At 42.5% G+C, this 18,993-nt stretch overlaps 1 protein-coding gene across 1 annotated transcript in view; it reads left to right on the top strand.

Moving 5' to 3' along the window:
• Positions 1–18,993, top strand: part of Tacr1 (tachykinin receptor 1) — a 155,929-nt gene that overhangs the window by 76,953 nt on the left and 59,983 nt on the right. Inside the window, exon 3 of the mRNA XM_021165090.1 lies at positions 12,758–12,952. Within this exon, the coding sequence (XP_021020749.1) occupies positions 12,758–12,952 (195 nt within the window). The remainder of the gene's footprint in view (positions 1–12,757; positions 12,953–18,993) is intronic.

An 18,993-nucleotide genomic window follows, 5' to 3' on the forward strand; every position in this document is an offset into this window, starting at 1 on the left:
CAGGTCAAATTCAGATGTCATCTCCACTGAGAAGACTTTCCTGTGCATGCCCACAGGGCCTTGTGTCTATACTGGCTGCTGCTCCTACTTTAGTGTACCTCTCCATGGCTGGGTAGTACCTCATGTGGCCATCATCATGCGTGTGTGTGTGTGTGTGTGTGTGTGTGTGTGTGTGTGTGTGTGTTTCTTCAAGAAACAGCCATCTCTCCAGAACATTGGCATCCTGTGCTCTGCTCTGCTACCCAGACAGAGGTTAATTAAGACTCACTGAACGAATCAATGGGAAATCAGTCCAGGGGAAAGCCCAATGTCTGTGTGCAGAGAGAGGAAGGCTGTGCACACTGGTGACAGTGGGAATGAGAGTCCTGGATCATTCCTGATTAAAAGCAGAGGCCAGCTGCCAAGTTCAGCTTTAGCCCTAGCACAGCTTGCTAGAGGAAAGCTGGTTTTACCTGAGTCTCAGTTAAGTTAGCTCATCCAGCAAATGAGAGTTTGCCATTAGCCTTCCTCAGAGTTGGTGAATGATAAATAAGCTAACACAGGGGAAGCAGGTAAGATGGAGGCCAGAATTAGCTACAGGAGCTGGATGCTAGCTGCGAGCTACTCTTAAAGACTTAAAGATGTGCAGGTGAGCTTTTCTTTTCATCTTGAGATTTATGTGTAAGTACGGGGCTTTTCTATGCCAGCCCTTTCTCTGAAATAATGACATAGAGACCTGGTACATGTATTAAAGGCTTCAAAGCACTGTGACAGAGCACATACTGAGCTATTCTAACCTGTCTATGCTGCTCTGGTCTACTTCCAGCCTACTTTCCAGCCACATGTCCTGTTATGTGGCATCTTGGTCAGACCCTGGCCTCCTTCTTCATTCATATACTCATGGTGACTCTCTGGGTCTTTCCCCTCCAGCCCTCACACCATGGCAACTCCTCTCCTCTCCTCTCTCTACCTGAGACCCCCCACCCTTGCTTTGCTGGAATCAGAAGTTCTACCCTAACTTTCCTGCTCAGTTATAAGCTGATCAGCTCTTCATTAACCAATCAGAGGTGATGGAGAACAATTTTTACACAACATTGAGACAGGAGATGCTTCAATAATAATGACAGTACCAATGTCTGGACTGTAACCAGATCTGTGGACACAGTAATTGTGAATCCACAGTTCACAAAACCATCCCCCAACCAGGAATAATGACAACAATAATAAAAATGATTAAAAAATATGTTTTGGTGGGTGCTTTTGATGTTAACTGGAAATGCTAACTTGCACACCTCAAAATATCACCTTATATGAATACATTTCCTTGGCAGAAAGTGAAGACTGCTAAGAGTCAAGACCTGAAGGTAAACATTCTGTGACTGGGATCAGAGCAAGGATGTCAGTTTGTTATCCTGAGTACTTGACCTGGATCGAGGACCTTGTATAAACGTATCGCAATGAAAGAGAAGGCCTGGGACCTGCACTTGACGGGTTGTTCAAGATCCAGTCTCTCAAAGGCAGGAGTTAGATGACTCTACCTTGAGTAGACCAGATTTGGAAAGTCTTTGGTTTACCTGTCCAATGTCAGCAGAGAAAACCTCCCATCTCTAATGTTAGTGCTCAATTCAATAGAGAAAAACAGTCCCCTCTCATAAGAGTCTGGGATAGAAAGAGAGTTCTCAGATAAGTGTACAAGCCAAGCATAGTAAGCAAGCAAAATCAAAAGTGCAAGGCAAATCAAAATTACAAAAAGGAAATGAAACAATAGTTAAAATGTAGAAGCTCATCAGACAAGCAATTACTACATCCTGAAGAGTCTGTGAGCTGGAAGGTTAATTCCAAAATTATCCAAATGCAGAACAGACATCAAACAGTGTAGCACAAGACAGCACTTACGACTAGAGAGATGGCTCAGAGTTGAGTACCTACCGGCTGCTCTTTCAGAGGACTGGGATTTGGTTTCCTGGCCTATGTGGTGGCTCACTCCCGGTTCAGGGTATCAGATGTACTCTTCTTGCTTCCAAAGGCCATGAACATGGTGCACAACCATTTGTATGTACAAGCTGGCGAATACTCATATGTATAAAACAATTGTTTTAAATGTTTCTTAAACTTAAGAGATAAAACTAAGGGTGTAAAACTAAATTGTCTCAGTAGAGAAGGCATTCCTATATTCTTTGTTGAATATCTTATAAAATTTAAGAACTGCAAAGCCAAATGATTTCCCAATTCATACCACTCCACTCTGATACCGAGGGTAACTTATGCACACACAGAAATCTACTGAAAAAAAAAAATCTTCTCAGTCAAAAATAGTTCTCAAATTTTAAAAAGCTAAACTATGCACACCACACAGGCTTTTCCTGCCTAGCACTCCTCTTGTCTCTGTAGAAACACATTCTGATACATTTTTGTCATATTTATATTCAAAAATCATAATATGTAGGGTTGTAGAGATGGCTCCGTGATTAAAAGCACTTACTACTCTTGCATAGGATGTAGATTCAGGTTCCCAAATGCCTATAACTCTAGTTCCAGGCATCTAGTACCTGATGCCCTCTTCTGGCCTCATTGGGTGCACTTGGGTGCAAATACATACACTCAGGCATAGACATATAAAATAAAAATAAACCTTTAGCAAAAAATCATAATTCATTCAGAATTCTATATTTTGTGGTGCTTCATTAAAAACATTTTAAGTAAGGATCTTTGGCTAATTTTAAAGAACATGCAACCAGAATCAATTTTATATTACTTGAGTTAATTCTCAGAAGGTTGTCAAAGGCTCAAACACATTTGAAGTGTTAACTGAGTCAGAAATTTGTATTCATCAAATAAGAAATCTTACAAAAATAAATTAGTTCAGTTGCTCTAAACGCCAATACATTTTTTTATTTCAGTGCTATAGCTTCTATTTCAATTGACAAAACATCAGTTTGTTTGACACTATTGCAAATTACGTGTACCACCTAGTGACATAAAAATTTATTTATATCTCAGGCTTTCTTAATTTAGTAAAAACAATATTTTGAACGCAATGCATTCATCAGCAGAAAAACAAATGACTTTATCTCCACTGCTGAGGTTTGAACTTAATGGAATACACAATGACAGCCAGCTGTTTCACCTTCCAAAAACTTTGAATCCAAGAACTAATTGGATTAAAAGCGGGCTGAAGCATCTTTGAAATGAGCTGCTTTTCTATTTGAAAGAATCTGACGACTCTGATATAAAATTAGAATCATTTAGCTCTTTGGCAAGTTCTTCGGCTAACTGAGCCAATGGGTTAATAGCTATGACTTGACCTTTTGTACATGCAACAGGAAAATTGAAAATGAAAATGACTAAAATTAATAATTTCATCTAAATAAAAACTCGTGTTTCTCAGGTAGGCGGGAGAATGCTCCCTGCCCTTCCTATGAACACCATCTTGGTATCTTTAGGAACAACTGCCCTTAATAAGCAAACAAGGCCCCAGTATGTAGCAACCCTCCCCCTCTGATCCTCCTGCTTCACCTTTCTGATTGCTGGATTCACAAGCACGGGGAGCTTTGTCTACCTGCTTGACTGGGAAGATGGCTCAGTCAAAACAAAGTGTTTGTTGTGCAAACATAAGGTCCCAAGTTCAATCCCCAGAACCCACAGGAAAAGCCAAGCATGTTGGCTGGAATTTGTAATCCCAGAGATGAGAAGGTAGAGAGAAGCCAAGCAGAACCCCAGAGCCTCAGGGGATTTCAGAAATAGGTCTTGTCTCCAAAGCCAAGGTGGAGAACTCTCCTGCAGAAGGGTGTCTGCAGCTGACGTCTGGCCTCCACTGCACCCCTTTCACCCTCCCTATCTATTAGCTTTGTGGTGTCAATGCTGGTTCAGATTCACCAGCCTTGTCTTTTCACTTCCTATAGCAACATTTTGGATCCATGGAAGTTAAAAGTCTCACTGCTGTGTGTCTGTTACCCATTCATCAGAAACTCTATGGAAAAGCAGAAATCCAGGATTTGCTTTTCATTAAACATGAAAAAAAAAAAACACTTCATTTTAACAAGAAAGTTAATGAGTCAATCAATCATTGTAGAGTTACACTGGATAATAAAACACAAGAATATGATGTGCAAGGGTGCCCAAGTCAATCACACACTCCATATCAGGATGACTTCTCATTCAGCACAGTCACCATACTGATGATTTCCCAGCCTTCTCATGGACCCTGCTACCTTATGGCCTGGGGACTTGGGACCTCTCAAGGCTGCAAGTGCAGAATGTGATCCCACCTAGAGAGGTAGTTCAATATCTGACAGTGACAGAGCCTCAGAGCACAGTGACAATAGGGAAAGGAGCCCCGATGGGATCTTCCCTCCATTATCAGGTAATCTAGATGTCCTCTTCCCCAAATAGTAATTCAAGTACCAAGGAAGTAAAATCCATAGTTCTTCCTCTGCTTCTTCTGCCTGTGGAGCTCAGGTTGACCATCAGGTTTCTTTCTGTGCATGGAGCCTCTTGGACATGCCCCAGACCTCCTACTCATCTTCAGTTCCAAGTCTCAAAGTGGAAGTGCCACCAAGAAGCAGAGTGTGTCCTAGCAGCATCCTCCTGTGGGCAAGTGCCAATCCCTGACTCTAGTGTGAAATCCACCCCCCAAAAAAGCAGCCATCAGAGATGCAATGGCCAGCAGGTTGTTTGACTAGAACCTTCAAACTGAGACCAGAGGAGGGGGCGTTTCCTGACTCCCCTCTGCTGCACACACACACACACACACACATCACCACACAGGTACACACATGTGTTCGGATCCACAAGTGGAAGAACACATGGAATTTTGTCTTTCAGCATCTAACTTATTTCACTGAAATTGATGATCTCTGGTAGTGTCCATTTTTCATTAAATAACATAATCTCATTTTCTTCTTTTACAAATGAAAATACTCTATTGTGTATATATAGCATCTTTTCTTTATTTGTTCATCTACTGGCAGATACAGGTCAATTCCAGAACTTGGCTGTTGTGAACAGTTCAGCAACTGACATGAGTGTGTAGGTCTCTGTGGTGTGTTGACTTGGGTAGGCATGTCCAACTTGTACTGGTTAGGCTACATGTATTCCTGCACAACTATGAATGTTGTCCCATACACTTACAGATAACAGCATTATGTTACAATGTCAAAACGCTGAATGTCCCTCACCTAGAATCCTTTGGGGAAATGCCAAGAAGTGGTGTAACTGGGTTATAGCGTAGTTCTGCCTGCAAACTTTTAAAAAAAAACTTCCTTAGTGATTTCCAGTGACTGGACAATTTATGAATGCACTCCCACAACAGTGAATACATCATTCCATTGTCTTTGCACACAGGAAAAAGGCCAAACACAAAACCTGGCCAAGCCTTCTCACCCTACCTAAGCTCCCCACCCTCAGCTTCAAGCCAGCCCTGAGGTGTGGGATTTATTTTTATCCTATTTTTCTCCTAATATTGTAGTGAAGGAAATAATGTGTCACATTGATATGTTCATTCACATATAAGGTATGATTTTTGTTCTTTTGTATGTATGGTGTATGTGTGTGTGCCTGTGCTTATGCCCGGCAGGTGTGTATCTAGGCGGAGGCCAGAGATTGACGTTCAGTGTCTTCCTTGATCATTCTCCACATTATATATATATATATATTTTTATTTTTTATTTTTTTTTTGAGGCAAGGACTCTGAGCTGAGAGCTCCCTGGCCTGGCTGCCTAGCCTGGTTAGGCAATGAGCTCTCAGGAATCTGCCTGTCTCCCCAGCAGACACACACAACACACCACGACATTATCCAGCTTTGTGCATTGGTGCTGGGGATCCAGGCACAGATCCTCACGCTTGCACAGAGGGCACTCAATTAAGCCATCTCCCCAGCCTCCACCCCAACTTGCCCTATTTTTATTAATTTTAAGTTATTATGCAGGATAATGAGCTTCACTGTAAACAGGGTTATACAAAATAAGGGGTTTCTTTCACATAGCAGATAAGAGACCTTTGTGTATTGCAGAGGCTGCTGCCGCCATTGGTGCCCGGTCCACCACTGCTGGTAGAGAGGCTCAGATTAGACTTGGTTTGGTTTTGGATTTCATTGCGTTTTCCCAATCAATCACACCCAACTTTAGGTGCCTTTGTCACCTGAATGGTCCCCTTCTATACACTTTCCCAACCAGCAGGTTATCTATCCGAGCTTTGTGTCTTACATTAGTCCTCAAGGAAAGAATGAACAGCTCACTCCTCCAGCCCGTTGCGTTCTGCCTCCTTCAGACTGGTCTGTGAGCTCTACGAGGAGCTGGTGGCTAGAAGCTGCTGAAAGGACACGGGTAAAGTTCCCTGCAAGCAGGCAAGCTTTTGTTGAGTACCCAAGGCTCCCAGAAAATTGGGAGATGGGTGTGCACAGTGTCCTGGGGATGAGGACAGTCTGGTGATCGGAACAGGAACATAGATTATTATTCTCTTGGAAGATGGAACGTGAGGATGGAGTAAGGAGCCACAGCTAACAGGAACGTGGGAGAGCAGTCAGCTGAAGGCTATACAATTCTAAAGCAACCCAAATTGTTTCCCAAAAGATAAACCGTTGACCTGAGCATGCATGTTTAAAGGATGGGAGAGCTTTCTCTCATTGATCTCGACAATAGATACTGTGTTCCCCAATGGCCTGGGGACTCTTTATCTGACTCTTCTTTGAACCACACGGAGCCCTCTTGGACCACACATAAAGCAGGAATCTCCAGCAACAGTAGGCTGCATCCTATCCTTCGCTCCACTTCCCCTCAGACTGTCACAGGTTCTCAATCCCATCTGCCTCACATCCATTTCTTTTGTTCTTGTTGGTGGTGTCCCTCCTATCTGCTGGCAGTGTTTGAAGCAAGTCATTGATGGACCACTGGACTAAGAAACACGTGCCTTACAGAATGGGCACAGAATCCGTCCCCACATGAGGGACTCTGGAGATGTTTTCATGGTCTGCGATCTTTGTACTACCTCTGGGGGACAGCCAGAGGCCTCTTTGGCTATAGCTATGAGTTTATCTAAAGGCTTGAATTGCTTTATGAAATTTAATTTAGAAAGTCATGCCAACTTTCTAATTTAAATCTCTGTAGTTCATTGATAAAAATAATGGCCCAGATCAAACTCTTAGCTGATGAGATAATAATGACCTCTAGTTAAAAGAGCTGTGTCCTTTGCAATGGGAGGAGGAAGGAAGGAGGAAAGATGGGGCACTTTCTCAGAAAAGATATTCCAGAAGATGATCTAGCAGAAGATGACCCCTGTGTGGCTCCCAGCATACTGTCTGTGCACATGTTAGTCAATGGACAAATACTGAAAATTGTCAAAGGATAGAAAAATCAAAGGATGGGAATATCCAAGGACTAGAGACCAGTAGGGTCACCCCTACAGATGCTCTTCGCTACCCATCTAATAGAAAATATTTTGAACAATGATTATTCTCATTTAACAGTCATGCACCTATTCAGATTGGAAATAATAAAGCTATAGCATACATGTCTGTTTAGAATTTGCTTTTAATCAACTATTTAAGGGGTCCCTTATATATGCCAAGAAATTTGCATACTTATTTATTCAGTAAGTATTCACTGAATATTACTAGATCCCAAGCACTAAAGGAACTCTTCTGTGGAAGACAGAAAGGGGAGACAGGCAGGCAAATAAAAAAATAAGTGAGCTGTGGCCAGCACAGAGAGATATCTAGAGCATTGAAGATGCTCATCAGATCCTTCTGCAGAGGCAAGGATGATGGAGCCAGGCTATGGACTGAAGCCGGAGCCAGACAGGAAAAGACTGAGATCAAAACAGTCCTCCCCTGAGAGACCTGTGTGCTCAGATGGGGACAGGATTCCGCAGAAGATGATCACCATCCTCTTGGTGACAGACTTGACGTGTGTCGACTTCACTCTGTGCACGCCCTGGTGAAGGTGAAACGTGTTTCTAAAGATGATACCCTGTTGTTCTAATTCCTCTTATTCATCACTCTCCATAAACAACAAAGCTCAGATCCAGCCCACAATCTCCCTGTAAATAAAGTTTTATTGGCACACAGTTATAGACAATAGTTTTCTTCCCATCTATGGCTGTTTTGACACCACAATGGCAAGGTTGCATAGCAATGAGAAAAACAATGGACCCTGAAACCTATATTTGCTCTCCAATCATTATAGAAGTTTGCTAACCTTTGATCTACAGCCATACTCTATCTCTGGGCATCTAAACTCAGGGACATAGAATTCATTACCATGCTGGAAAAGAATGAGGGGTGACTGAGTTGATTTCAGGTGAAGGGTTTGGTTTTAGGGACAATCCTCTGCCCAGTGGCCTGGGGCTAGATTAACAGGAAGTCAGGACTGAGCTGCTGGGGAAAAGAGGACTCCTTTTTTTACAAAAAGATCTTCCTATCCATGATAAAACTATGCAGTGTTACACTCTTCCAGATTAAGAGGACACTTCCTCGAGGTTTCTTTTTATAAAACATTATCACCAAAAGGAACTACACCTCCAGATTTTAGCTGGGAGGTCACACGCAGCTCCGGTAAGAGCTGACAGGCTTCTATAAGGCAGAGAAACCCGAAGTCAAGAACATAGCCTACACGCTTCGCAGCCTCTGGACCCCTGGCTCCAGCAGTCTGGTGATTAATGTGTAAGGCAGAAAGACATTTAATTGGCTTCCTTGGTGTCCCATGAGCATGGAACAGTCAATAAATATTTATTAAATGTATTTTCCTAGAGCTTGAAGCACTTACATGGTAATATCTTATAATCAAATAAAAAGGAGGTTTTGAGGGTGGATCCAGATAAAGGCACTGTACGTAAATGTGACACAAGCTAATGATGCAGTGTAGGGGAGAAAATACCTAAGTTATGTGGATTGTTCAACTGAGGCTAGCCACCGTGTAAAGAAGAAAAAAGTGTGTTACACAATCCACAGAAGAGGAGAAAGGAGAGAGACAGATGCAGACCCAAAGTCACAGAGGCAGACGGGGAGAAGGAAGAAGAAAAAGGAGGAAGCAGGAGAAATATATAACTAGGTTTGGACAAGCAAAAACATGTATTTTTAAAAGCCAATCTTTGATGCTAACTTGGCATTTCTATAGGTAATTCACTCATTTGTCACCAAAATGGCTGCTAGTCTAAAAGAGTGGCACAGAGTTGACTGAAATGGGCTTCCAAGCAGCAATTTCTGTAGTAAAGATAAAATATGGCTTTCTGCCACCCATCTGGGGACATTTGGCCAGTACACCGATGCACCCCCCGCCCCAAAGCATAGTCACATTCGATTCTAAGTGGTATATCACCAGTTTGGAGGTGGCCAATGGGATTTGTTTATTTAAGCTTGAGCATTTATCCTGAGTTAAAAGCAAATTAAAACCTTGCATCTGAGATCATATTAAAAGAGGGTGCTGTAATTACTGCATGCTTCCCTGTGGGTCTCTCTCTCTTTAGTTCAAAGCCTGGGAGTACACAGCTGCCAGTGAGGGTGGACATCTGCACAGTGCTAGAAGAGATAGGACAGCTCCATGGCTTCCTCCACAGCTTTGGAGATGAGGCAGAAAATCTTGATGGAAGATGCAGAATTCCTGGGGTTTCACAACTTCTTTCCTTTTAAATGTTTTAATTTTATTCTTTGGGTGGGGGTGCATGTGTGTTTGTGTGTGTGCATGGGCACATAGAGGCCACAGAAGTCATTCCTCGGGATCTTTTCACCTTGTTTCCGTGGCAGGTTCTCTCAGTGTGAAGCCTCAAAGCCTGTCTTCACCTCACCGTGCTGGCTTCACAAGTGTGTGCTACCATGCCCCCTTTTTAATGTGGCTTCCGGGGAATCTCACTCCCAAACCCTCATACTTACATGGCAAGTGCTTCACCAACAGGGCCACCTCTATAACCCCATCATCCCTTCTTAATGTTTATGAAAAGGCTACTGAGCCATCATCCGGACATCCTGCTTCCCCATGCAGAGCATTGCCACAGTCCTTGTTCTTACAACCCAGAAAAGGGAAACCCAGACCCCAGCGCCGATGACTGAGAAAGCTAAAGTTTTAAGCCTCTGTCCAAACCAAACTATCAAACCTTCCAGAATGGCGGACCTAATCCCAACCCAGAAGGAGACAGCGCCAATCCCAGAGCAGGATGCTGTCCAGCCTTAGCCCTAATCTTTAAGGCTGCCTCCACAACATCCTTTAGGTGTTGAGGTTTTGATCCAATTTCCACTTGAGGTCATTTGTCTGCTGTTTTGATTGTGGTTGTTTGTGAACGTGCCTGCTCCCCTGGAGAGAGATGCTTGTAGCCTCCTGAAGGGAGGCCAGTGCTCTGCATCCAGGAGGTACTGCGTGAAATTGCTCTACTAGTAACCTGGCCCCAGTTCTTGACCAGAGTTCCTGAGAGATCAGAGAATACAGTAAAACTATTACCCAGGGTTCTATGGAGCCAGCTGACAGCTGTACAGATGTTTGTGTATGGCTGAAGTCGGCATCGGACTTCCTGCCCCACAAAAATCAAAACGCCTGCTGTCAGATAATGTTTAGACCCCAGTGAATGTGTAAAATACCATCCCACTCTGAGAGGGAAGTGCACCTTTTAAATAAGTGGATCAATAAAATTTGTAAGAAAAATACACACCAGGAATACCTTATCAAAGGGACAGGCAGGATCATTGTGTGGTGTGAAGTGCAGATTATCCTGTCTACTTTGCCTCAGATCTCTGTGGCACCTCAGAAGCTATACACAGCTTTGGACATGGGGACAGCCTATCAGGGTGACATCTTTAAATCTAGACCACAGGTGTGAGGGGACCCCAGAATGGCTGACTTTCTAAGACGATGGTTCTCAGGCTTTCTAGTGCCGTGGCCCTTTAGTACAGGGTCTTCAGGTTGTGGTGACCCCCAACCACAACATTATTGTCATTGCTACTGCAAACTGTAAATTGGCTGCTGTTATGAATTTTAATGTAAATACCTGTGTTAAGGCCTCATGCTCTACAACTATGAAGATTGGAGTTCAGGTCTATGTATGACAGATGGTGGGCATGTTTCCATCCCAAAAGTTCTCAAAAGTTACTAGTGGAGCAGAGCAATGAACTCCCTTTCCTCCTCCCTCTCCCCCATTCTTCTCCTCCTCCCCCTCCCCCTCCCCTCCCTCTGGTGCAATCCCTTTGAGGTTTGTGTTTTACACTGTGTCTAGGGTTTCCTCATGAAATCACACCCCATCGCCCAGGTGGGAGCTGACGCCACTCTCCCAGCTGAGCCCTTAATACACACCCAGCTCATCGCTAAGCTTTTATAATGCTGCATAAGAACTCTTAAACCAGCTGCAATCACACTCTGTCAAAGGAGGATGTAGTCTGAAAATGCATCTGGCCTTTTAATTGTTACACAAGCATTCGCATGTTTCCACAAGCTGAAACAGCTGCAGGGTCACAAGGCCATGTCACCTCATGGTACCATTATAGCACAGCTTTGCAGACTGAGACCTCTTCTGTAGTGCTTACCTGTATTCCTATCAACAGTGTCCCTTAATCCCAACAGTGCATAAGAGAAGGCTGGGGATGTAGCTCAGTATAGAGCAATTGCCTGACAAGAACAAGGTCCTGGGTTCAGTCTCTGTCACCAGGAGGGAAAGGGGGGGGAATTCCTTTTTTTTCTGTTTATTTTATTTAATTATGTATATGTATGTGTATATGTGTGAGTGTATGTGCATATAAATGCAATTGCCCAAGGAGGCCAGAAGAGGGAGTCAGATCCCCTAGAGCTGGAATGATGTGCGGGTCGGTTGTGAGCCATCCAGTGGAAGTCCTAAGAACCCCACTCAGATCATCTGGAAGAACAGTAAAGGCTCTTAACCACGGAATCATCTTCCTAGCCTCAAGAATAAAACTCCTGATGTTGGAAGTACTTACAACATGTCGTTTTTCTCATGTTGTAAGCCGCTGACACGCATTTGGCCATCCGATATGCACTACAGGCATGTCAATACTGAAAACCCTTCTTAGAGCAGTGCTAGATGGGTTCCTAACTTTTGAAAACTCTATCTGACATTCCTTATGAGTTTTTAACATTGTGTGTCATAAGTCAGATAGTCTAAGGATAGACCATAAAATGTAGTTCAGACAATACCTATAAATAATCACTGAGAGGGGCCATGGGAGAGAGCCCAGTCACTGAGCGGAGTCACTGAGTGCCTCCTGTATAAACAGGAGGACCTGAGTTAGTCCACTGAGCCGGGGTCTCTCCTGAACCCAGAGCTCATAACTTGGCCAGGACGGAAGCCAGCCCCAGCAGTCATCCTCCACCCAATCCCCTGGGACCTAGAGTTACAGGCATTTGTGGAGACACCCAGCTTGTTGCATAGGTGCTGGGATCTGACCTTCAGTATCCATAGTTATAGAGCTTGAGGCCTTAACCTCCGTGCCATCCCTCAAGTTCTCCCCCACCCACCCTGAAAAGGACCTGACTTTAATCCCCAGAATTCATGTGGAAGAGTTGGAGCATGGTGGTGCACACCTATAATCCTGGCATTATGCAGGTAGAGTCAGGCAGATCCCTATAGCTTAGCTATGACCAGCTAGCTTAGCCTAAATGCTGAGCCCCAGGGTGCAGAGAGAGTCTGTCTCAAAAGACGGCATAGATGGTTTCTGGGGAAGGACATTGAGGGTTGGCTCCTGACCTCTATACAAACACAAATATTGTAAACCAGTGGGTTTCTAGGCATTTCTGTGGGCAGGAAAAGCACATGATGACAGAACATTGTCCTTTCTTCCGTTCTGCAGATACATGGCCATCATCCACCCTCTTCAGCCCCGGCTGTCAGCCACTGCTACCAAAGTGGTCATCTTTGTCATCTGGGTCCTGGCTCTCCTGCTGGCCTTCCCACAGGGCTACTACTCCACCACAGAGACCATGCCCAGCAGAGTCGTGTGCATGATTGAGTGGCCAGAACATCCCAACAGGACTTACGAGAAAGCGTGAGTAGAGATTTGCTAGGCTTGTGATCAGCTTGGAAGCTGCTCTGTGCTGTGCTGTCCTAACCCATTCCTTTTTACTTCTCTATTCTTGTCTCAGTGAAGATTTCACACGTGTCTGCCTGACTTCCTCACATCCACTGCTCTGACATGGTGTTGATATGTCTACCACTATTAGGGGATGGTGCCCCCTAATACTGTGAAAGACTTATTAAGATCAGTAAGACCTAGTTGCCACGACAGGTCCATCCCAGGTTCCTGAAACAACAGACCTTTGGGTGCTCCACCATCCCTCTTGGGCCTTTTGTCTAAGATGCTTCCTTGCCAGGGTCTATGTCTCTGTGATGTCACTGTACCAGACACAGCATGCTGGAAGGTGGGAATGCCTCCGCTCCAATCTCTCTACAATGGCCTGCTCCTCTCCCTCTGATACAATCCCTCTGCAGCATGTGTTTCACACTGTCTGCAATTTCCTAATGAAATTAAGTGGCCATCACTCATGTGGTAGCTGGTACCATAGGACACATGTGATAGACAATCCCTCTTTCCTATATACCACAGCCCCACTCCCTGCCCCCTTTCTTCCTCCTAAACAATGTCACTACCCTTGAATCTCTTAGCTCATAAGCTGTCTCGAGGGAAGCATCAATCCAAGGCTCTCATAGGAGTTTATAGAATGAGAAATGAGATATCCCGATGAGATGCAAGCATTGAGGACTTCTTAGTGTCTAGGGGTTGCAGAACACCGACAAGCAAGCCTGCTTGTCTTGTAGGAGGAGGGCTGGTCACTAACATTCTTTTACAAGATGTCTTAGGAATTTTCCCTAATGCTTCTTGCCCTGGAGGCAACACCAAAATTCCTTATTCTTTACCTTGTTCCACCCAGCTGAAGGGTGATATGAAACTTATATAAACATCAATTTTTGTGGACTGAGAGAACCGGGATAAATTGGGTCTTTGGAAAAACTCACTGAATTTGTCCAAACTCAGGCTTGTTATTCGAATCAAAAACAGTACTGATGCTACAAACTGAAGAACTGTGATTTTAATTATGAATTGCCACTAGCTGTGTGATCACAACGTCTCATCTTTCCTCGAATGGAAGAAAATAAAACATTGTTTCCTGTAAACGAGCGTCATGAGTATCAGATGAAATGAGGCATGTCTCGAGTTGTAAACTAGCAAATGTCAAACGGGACTTATGAACGGAATTCACTGGACAACAGTGTAATTGTATGGCCTTTAAATTTAACAAATGCTAAGATAAAGCATGGTATCTGTCGTGCCGCTTAGATCTGAGACTTCCAAAGCCTGTCACGCAGTCACTCTGATGTGTCTGTTACACGGAGCATAGGAGAGTGGCTTGCCAGGAAGCAATGCATAAGACTGAGACATGGCTCTCCAGACACGGACAAACACATCTGATCCACGAAGCAGTGGAGGGTGAATGGTCATCTTATAGGAAGATGCTGTAAAATAAGTCTTTATGGGGAAGCTATAAATACAAGCAAGGTCTCAGTGGGACAAAGGGTATGGGTCCGCCAAATGTACAGACCTGTGAACAGGACCCAGCCAGGTTTCCTCCAAGCAAGGAAACAAAAAACCTCTGTTAAAATTCTTCATAAAAACAAAAACAAAACCGAGCTACCTTTCAAGATACACACAAGTTCTTTATTCTTACAACAAATTTAAAACTGAACTCTGAATAGCTTGCTCTTCCCACACAACTGTGGGGTTTTAGTCAACAAACAGTGATACTTAGAGACTTGCTGGAGAACATCTTGTTGATTTGCATTTATTAATGACTAGAAATTTCCTTTGAGGCTCAGCACAATGCAGTGGGACTATCATCTTTCCTGGTTTTGAGAACTCAAGAGGGAGGAGGTGTTATGGCTGTGTGGGTCGGTCTGCTGTCACTGTTTATTTTACACAGCTACTGTTCTAATTTCAGTCTGTCACCACAATAAAGCACTCTGACCAATAGAAAGCTCCGGAAGGATAGGGTTTATTTGGCTCACGCTCTCAGGTCACTGTACATCACTGAGGAAACTCAAGGCAGAAGCTTAAAACAGGAATCACAGATGAGCACAGCTTGCTGGCCCACTCTCTGACTCTCTAATACTCAGCTGTCTTACATAGCTCCACCATGTGCCTAGAGCATGGTGCTTCCCAGAGTGGGCTGGGCCCTTCCATGTCAATTAACACAATCAAGACAATCCTCAAAAGACAGACCAACCACACAAAGACAATTATTTAATCATGATCTTTTTTTGAATGATTCTAGGTTTTGTCGAGTTAATGGTTATTAGAAATGGTTATTGTGAGCATTTGAGATTATTTACTCAAGAGATATATAATACCTTTGTTTTCTAATACTAAGTTTAAAAAACCTATTTGCCATCCATCCATACATTGACTATGATACAAACATAATCCAAGAGCATAACAGTTTCTACAGTAAGTGCTATTTTCTGTGTGTTGGTATCCTCTATAATGGTTGGTGCTCTATTTCTAGAGGCTTGAATTTTAACATGTTTATATTCTCTTTTTTAGAACTAATGATTGTGCTTTCCATAGTGCATAATAATCCTAATGTTGATATCAGATGGAAACTCTGTTTTGAGGCATTGGGAAGAACAGGTGGCTCCTGTTCAATGAGGTCAGCCCCCAGCCTTATCACTTCCAGTTCAATCATTACGAGTCAGTTCCTCTAAGGCTTCGTGTCTGCTAGTATACTCCATATGGGAGTATTAGGAGACGTAAGTGTGATAGCTAATCCTAACGGTTAGTTTGACAAGATCTAGGCTTACCATGAAATCACATCTCTAGGTGGGAGAGGGTTCCCAGAAAGGTTTAACTGAGAAAGGAAGACCCAGCCTGCACATGTGTGGCACCAAGCCCTGAGCTAAGATCCAGGATTGAATTTAAAAGGAAAGAAAGCTGAGTGTGGGCATTTATCTCTTTCTGCTTCTTGACTATAGATGCCACTATAGGTGACCACCGCCTTGGACTCCTGACTCCATGCTTTCTCCTCTAGAATAGACTATCTCTCCTCACAGTGTGGGCCAAAGTAACCTTCCTTCTTAAGTTGCTTTTTCTCCAGACATTTTGTCACAGCAACAAGACATGTCACTAATATAAGAAGCAAATAACTCATATGAAGTGTAGGGGTGAGGGTCCCACATGTGGCAAAGGTCTAATGAATGCTGACTGCTGATATCAGCACCATTCATCAGTCAGGTGGCTGCCAGGAAGACAGGAGGCTAAGCAGGTGCTTAGGCTTCATTTCTGACAGATCGTTTGTACCAAGAAATTAATTACATAGAAGTATTGTGTAAAATATCATAAATGCCTTCTGCCTACATGGTGACCTTCCAAAGCTAACATTCATCACTCAGATCCTTTGATAATACACAAATTCAGTGAAGAATTGTGAAAGACAGGTATCTCAGGATAAAAAATAGACTATTAAACACGCACACTACAAAGTAAGTTCTAATGTTCAATTGGTTTATAAAGAGGCATTTAACTTAATTTAGTGTGCATGAAAAACAGAAATTCAAACCATAAGGAGGTCATGAAACACACCCTCAGACTAGCTGATGGCTTGACCCAATTTGAATGTTCTAAGTTCTACAAAGATGGAAACAATGAAAACTTTTGTTGGCTGCTAGGAAAAAAAAATCTAAATTTGCAAAATCACATTGTAAAATGATATAATCATATCTAGAGAAACATAAGCTATGCATGCCCAGAAATTTCCTTCAGTGATAATGAATTACCCCAGCAAAGCTCATGCATCTATGAACTGAATGCAGAGAGCAGCCTTCTCAGGCAGCACTATTCATACTCACCTAAGCTGGAGAGACCTCATATGTAAATATGTTTTAATGATGCACCCTGTATCACTAATAAACCCAGCAAAATGAAGCTCTGTGGGTGGCTCCTACAAAATTCTAGAATAAGCATAACAAAGTGACATCCTTGAAATATCTAATGAATTAGAAGAATATTGAATTCCAGCAAGGAAGTGACACCCTGAGAGCAAAGGTCCCAGTTTCTCCTACAGAAAGGACAGGGGTGTGATGGAGAAGAGGCCCTTGGGGTTCCTCTGATGGGACACTGTGGTTGTACTTCTTGAACTTGATGATTGTGGCATCTGTGTTTGCTTAAAGGATGTAAGAACAGGTAATCTGTTAATTTGGGCACTGTATATTTCATATTTTCAACCTAAAATTAAATGCAATACAAAGATTCTTATTGCTGCAAGCTATTAAAAAGATGTTTTCTCTAGGATGAACCAAAATATTCTACCCAGAATAAGTAGGAGAGATTTTCTTCTGAGGTATAGCCTCTGTCTATGATGATGCTCCTTACAGAAACTTGCCTTTAAATAAATCATAGCAGCCTGATCCTCGCCTATTCTGTCACCTACCAGACCTCTTGTTTTTGCAATGCTAACTCCTATGAGTCACTTCACCTTGAGTTTTCCCAACTAGCTAAAGAAAGATAAGATAAATTCTTGTCTCTAGAAGGGCCACAGCTCTTGTTGGTGGACAGGAGACTTGAGGCCTCAAAAATATGCACATGTACAGATGTTCACTTCCGAAAAATCAGTTACAATTTTATTCTTCATTTTAAAAGATGAACATATTATGGAGTATAGTAGACGTTCCTATGACTGTCTAAGCTCTATGGACTCCTGTTCCAACTACCCTGATGTCTTACTTTGTTTCTATTGTCGTGATAAAGATCATGACTAAAAGCAGATTGGGGAGGAAAGGGTTTATTCAGCTTACACTTCCACGTTACAGTCGAGGAAGTCAGGCAGAAATCTGGAGGCAGAAGGACATTACCTCAGTTGAGTTTCCCTCTCCTTGGACTTCTCTAGTTTGTGTCAAGTTGACAAAAGCTTCACTGCATATACACTGATGAATATTCTTCCAGATGACAAGAGCTTCACTGCATATACACTGATGAATATTCTTCCAAATGAATACTATTCTTCATTTTTTGAGGAGACATATTCATATGATTCAGCACAAATATCATCTCACAAAATGCAACTTATTGTGCATATTATTCTGCAGCCTGTTTATATCTTAACAAATCTTGAAATGTTTCTGTGCCAACACACAAAGGGCTTCTCTGCTTATTTGAGAACACAGTGTTCTAGTCTTCAAACCTTCACCATCATTTCTACAGTCATTAATTGGTGGGAATTGGATGGTTTCCAACTTTTGGCTACGTCACTTACATCTATCTTGTAAGGATGTCTAAAGTACAAACAATCAATGGTGGAATATGAGCAGTTGTCTAGACAGAATTGCATCAAGGTACATTCTCACTAGCAATGTGTGGGAGTCCTCACTCCTCCACTGCATACCCACCGAATATATTGTTAAAGCTTTGGGATTTTTCCTAGCTGGTAGGGGAAATATGGCATTTCATTAACGCTAAAATGTATGGCCTTTTGTCATGAATGAGTTGTAATATCTTTTCATAATTCCTCGGAGACTTTCACATATACTTTATAACTATATCATTCTGATACCATAAATGATTTCCTATTAAGCATATCTTTACAACATGATGTGAATACGTGTGAAAAACAATAGAAATTTAGATACAGTGATTTTTTGGCTGATTGATAGCTAATATAGGTAGATGATAGAGAAAGGGAGTATAAACATAGATAAATAATGATACATAGATAGACAGATAGATAATAGATAGATAAATGGATACATAGTAGATAATTATGATGATATATATATCTAAAATATATAAAGAGATGATAGATAGATGATAAATATGTAGGTAGATGATAATTGAAATGGATATATTATAGGTAGATGATTGGTTGATGGATAGCTAGATATATAAAAATGATGATAGCTAATAGATTAATAGATAATAAATCAATGCATGTTAGACAAGTAGATATGATAGGTAGACAACTTAACTTCTGAGTAGGCTGCTTCTAGCTGCCTCCCTGGATCCCAGGAGAATAAGCTGAGTTTCTTCTGATGTTCTCTGCTGAT

Source organism: Mus caroli, chromosome 6 (genome assembly GCF_900094665.2).
Source record: "Mus caroli chromosome 6, CAROLI_EIJ_v1.1, whole genome shotgun sequence".
Lineage (NCBI taxonomy): Eukaryota > Metazoa > Chordata > Mammalia > Rodentia > Muridae > Mus > Mus caroli.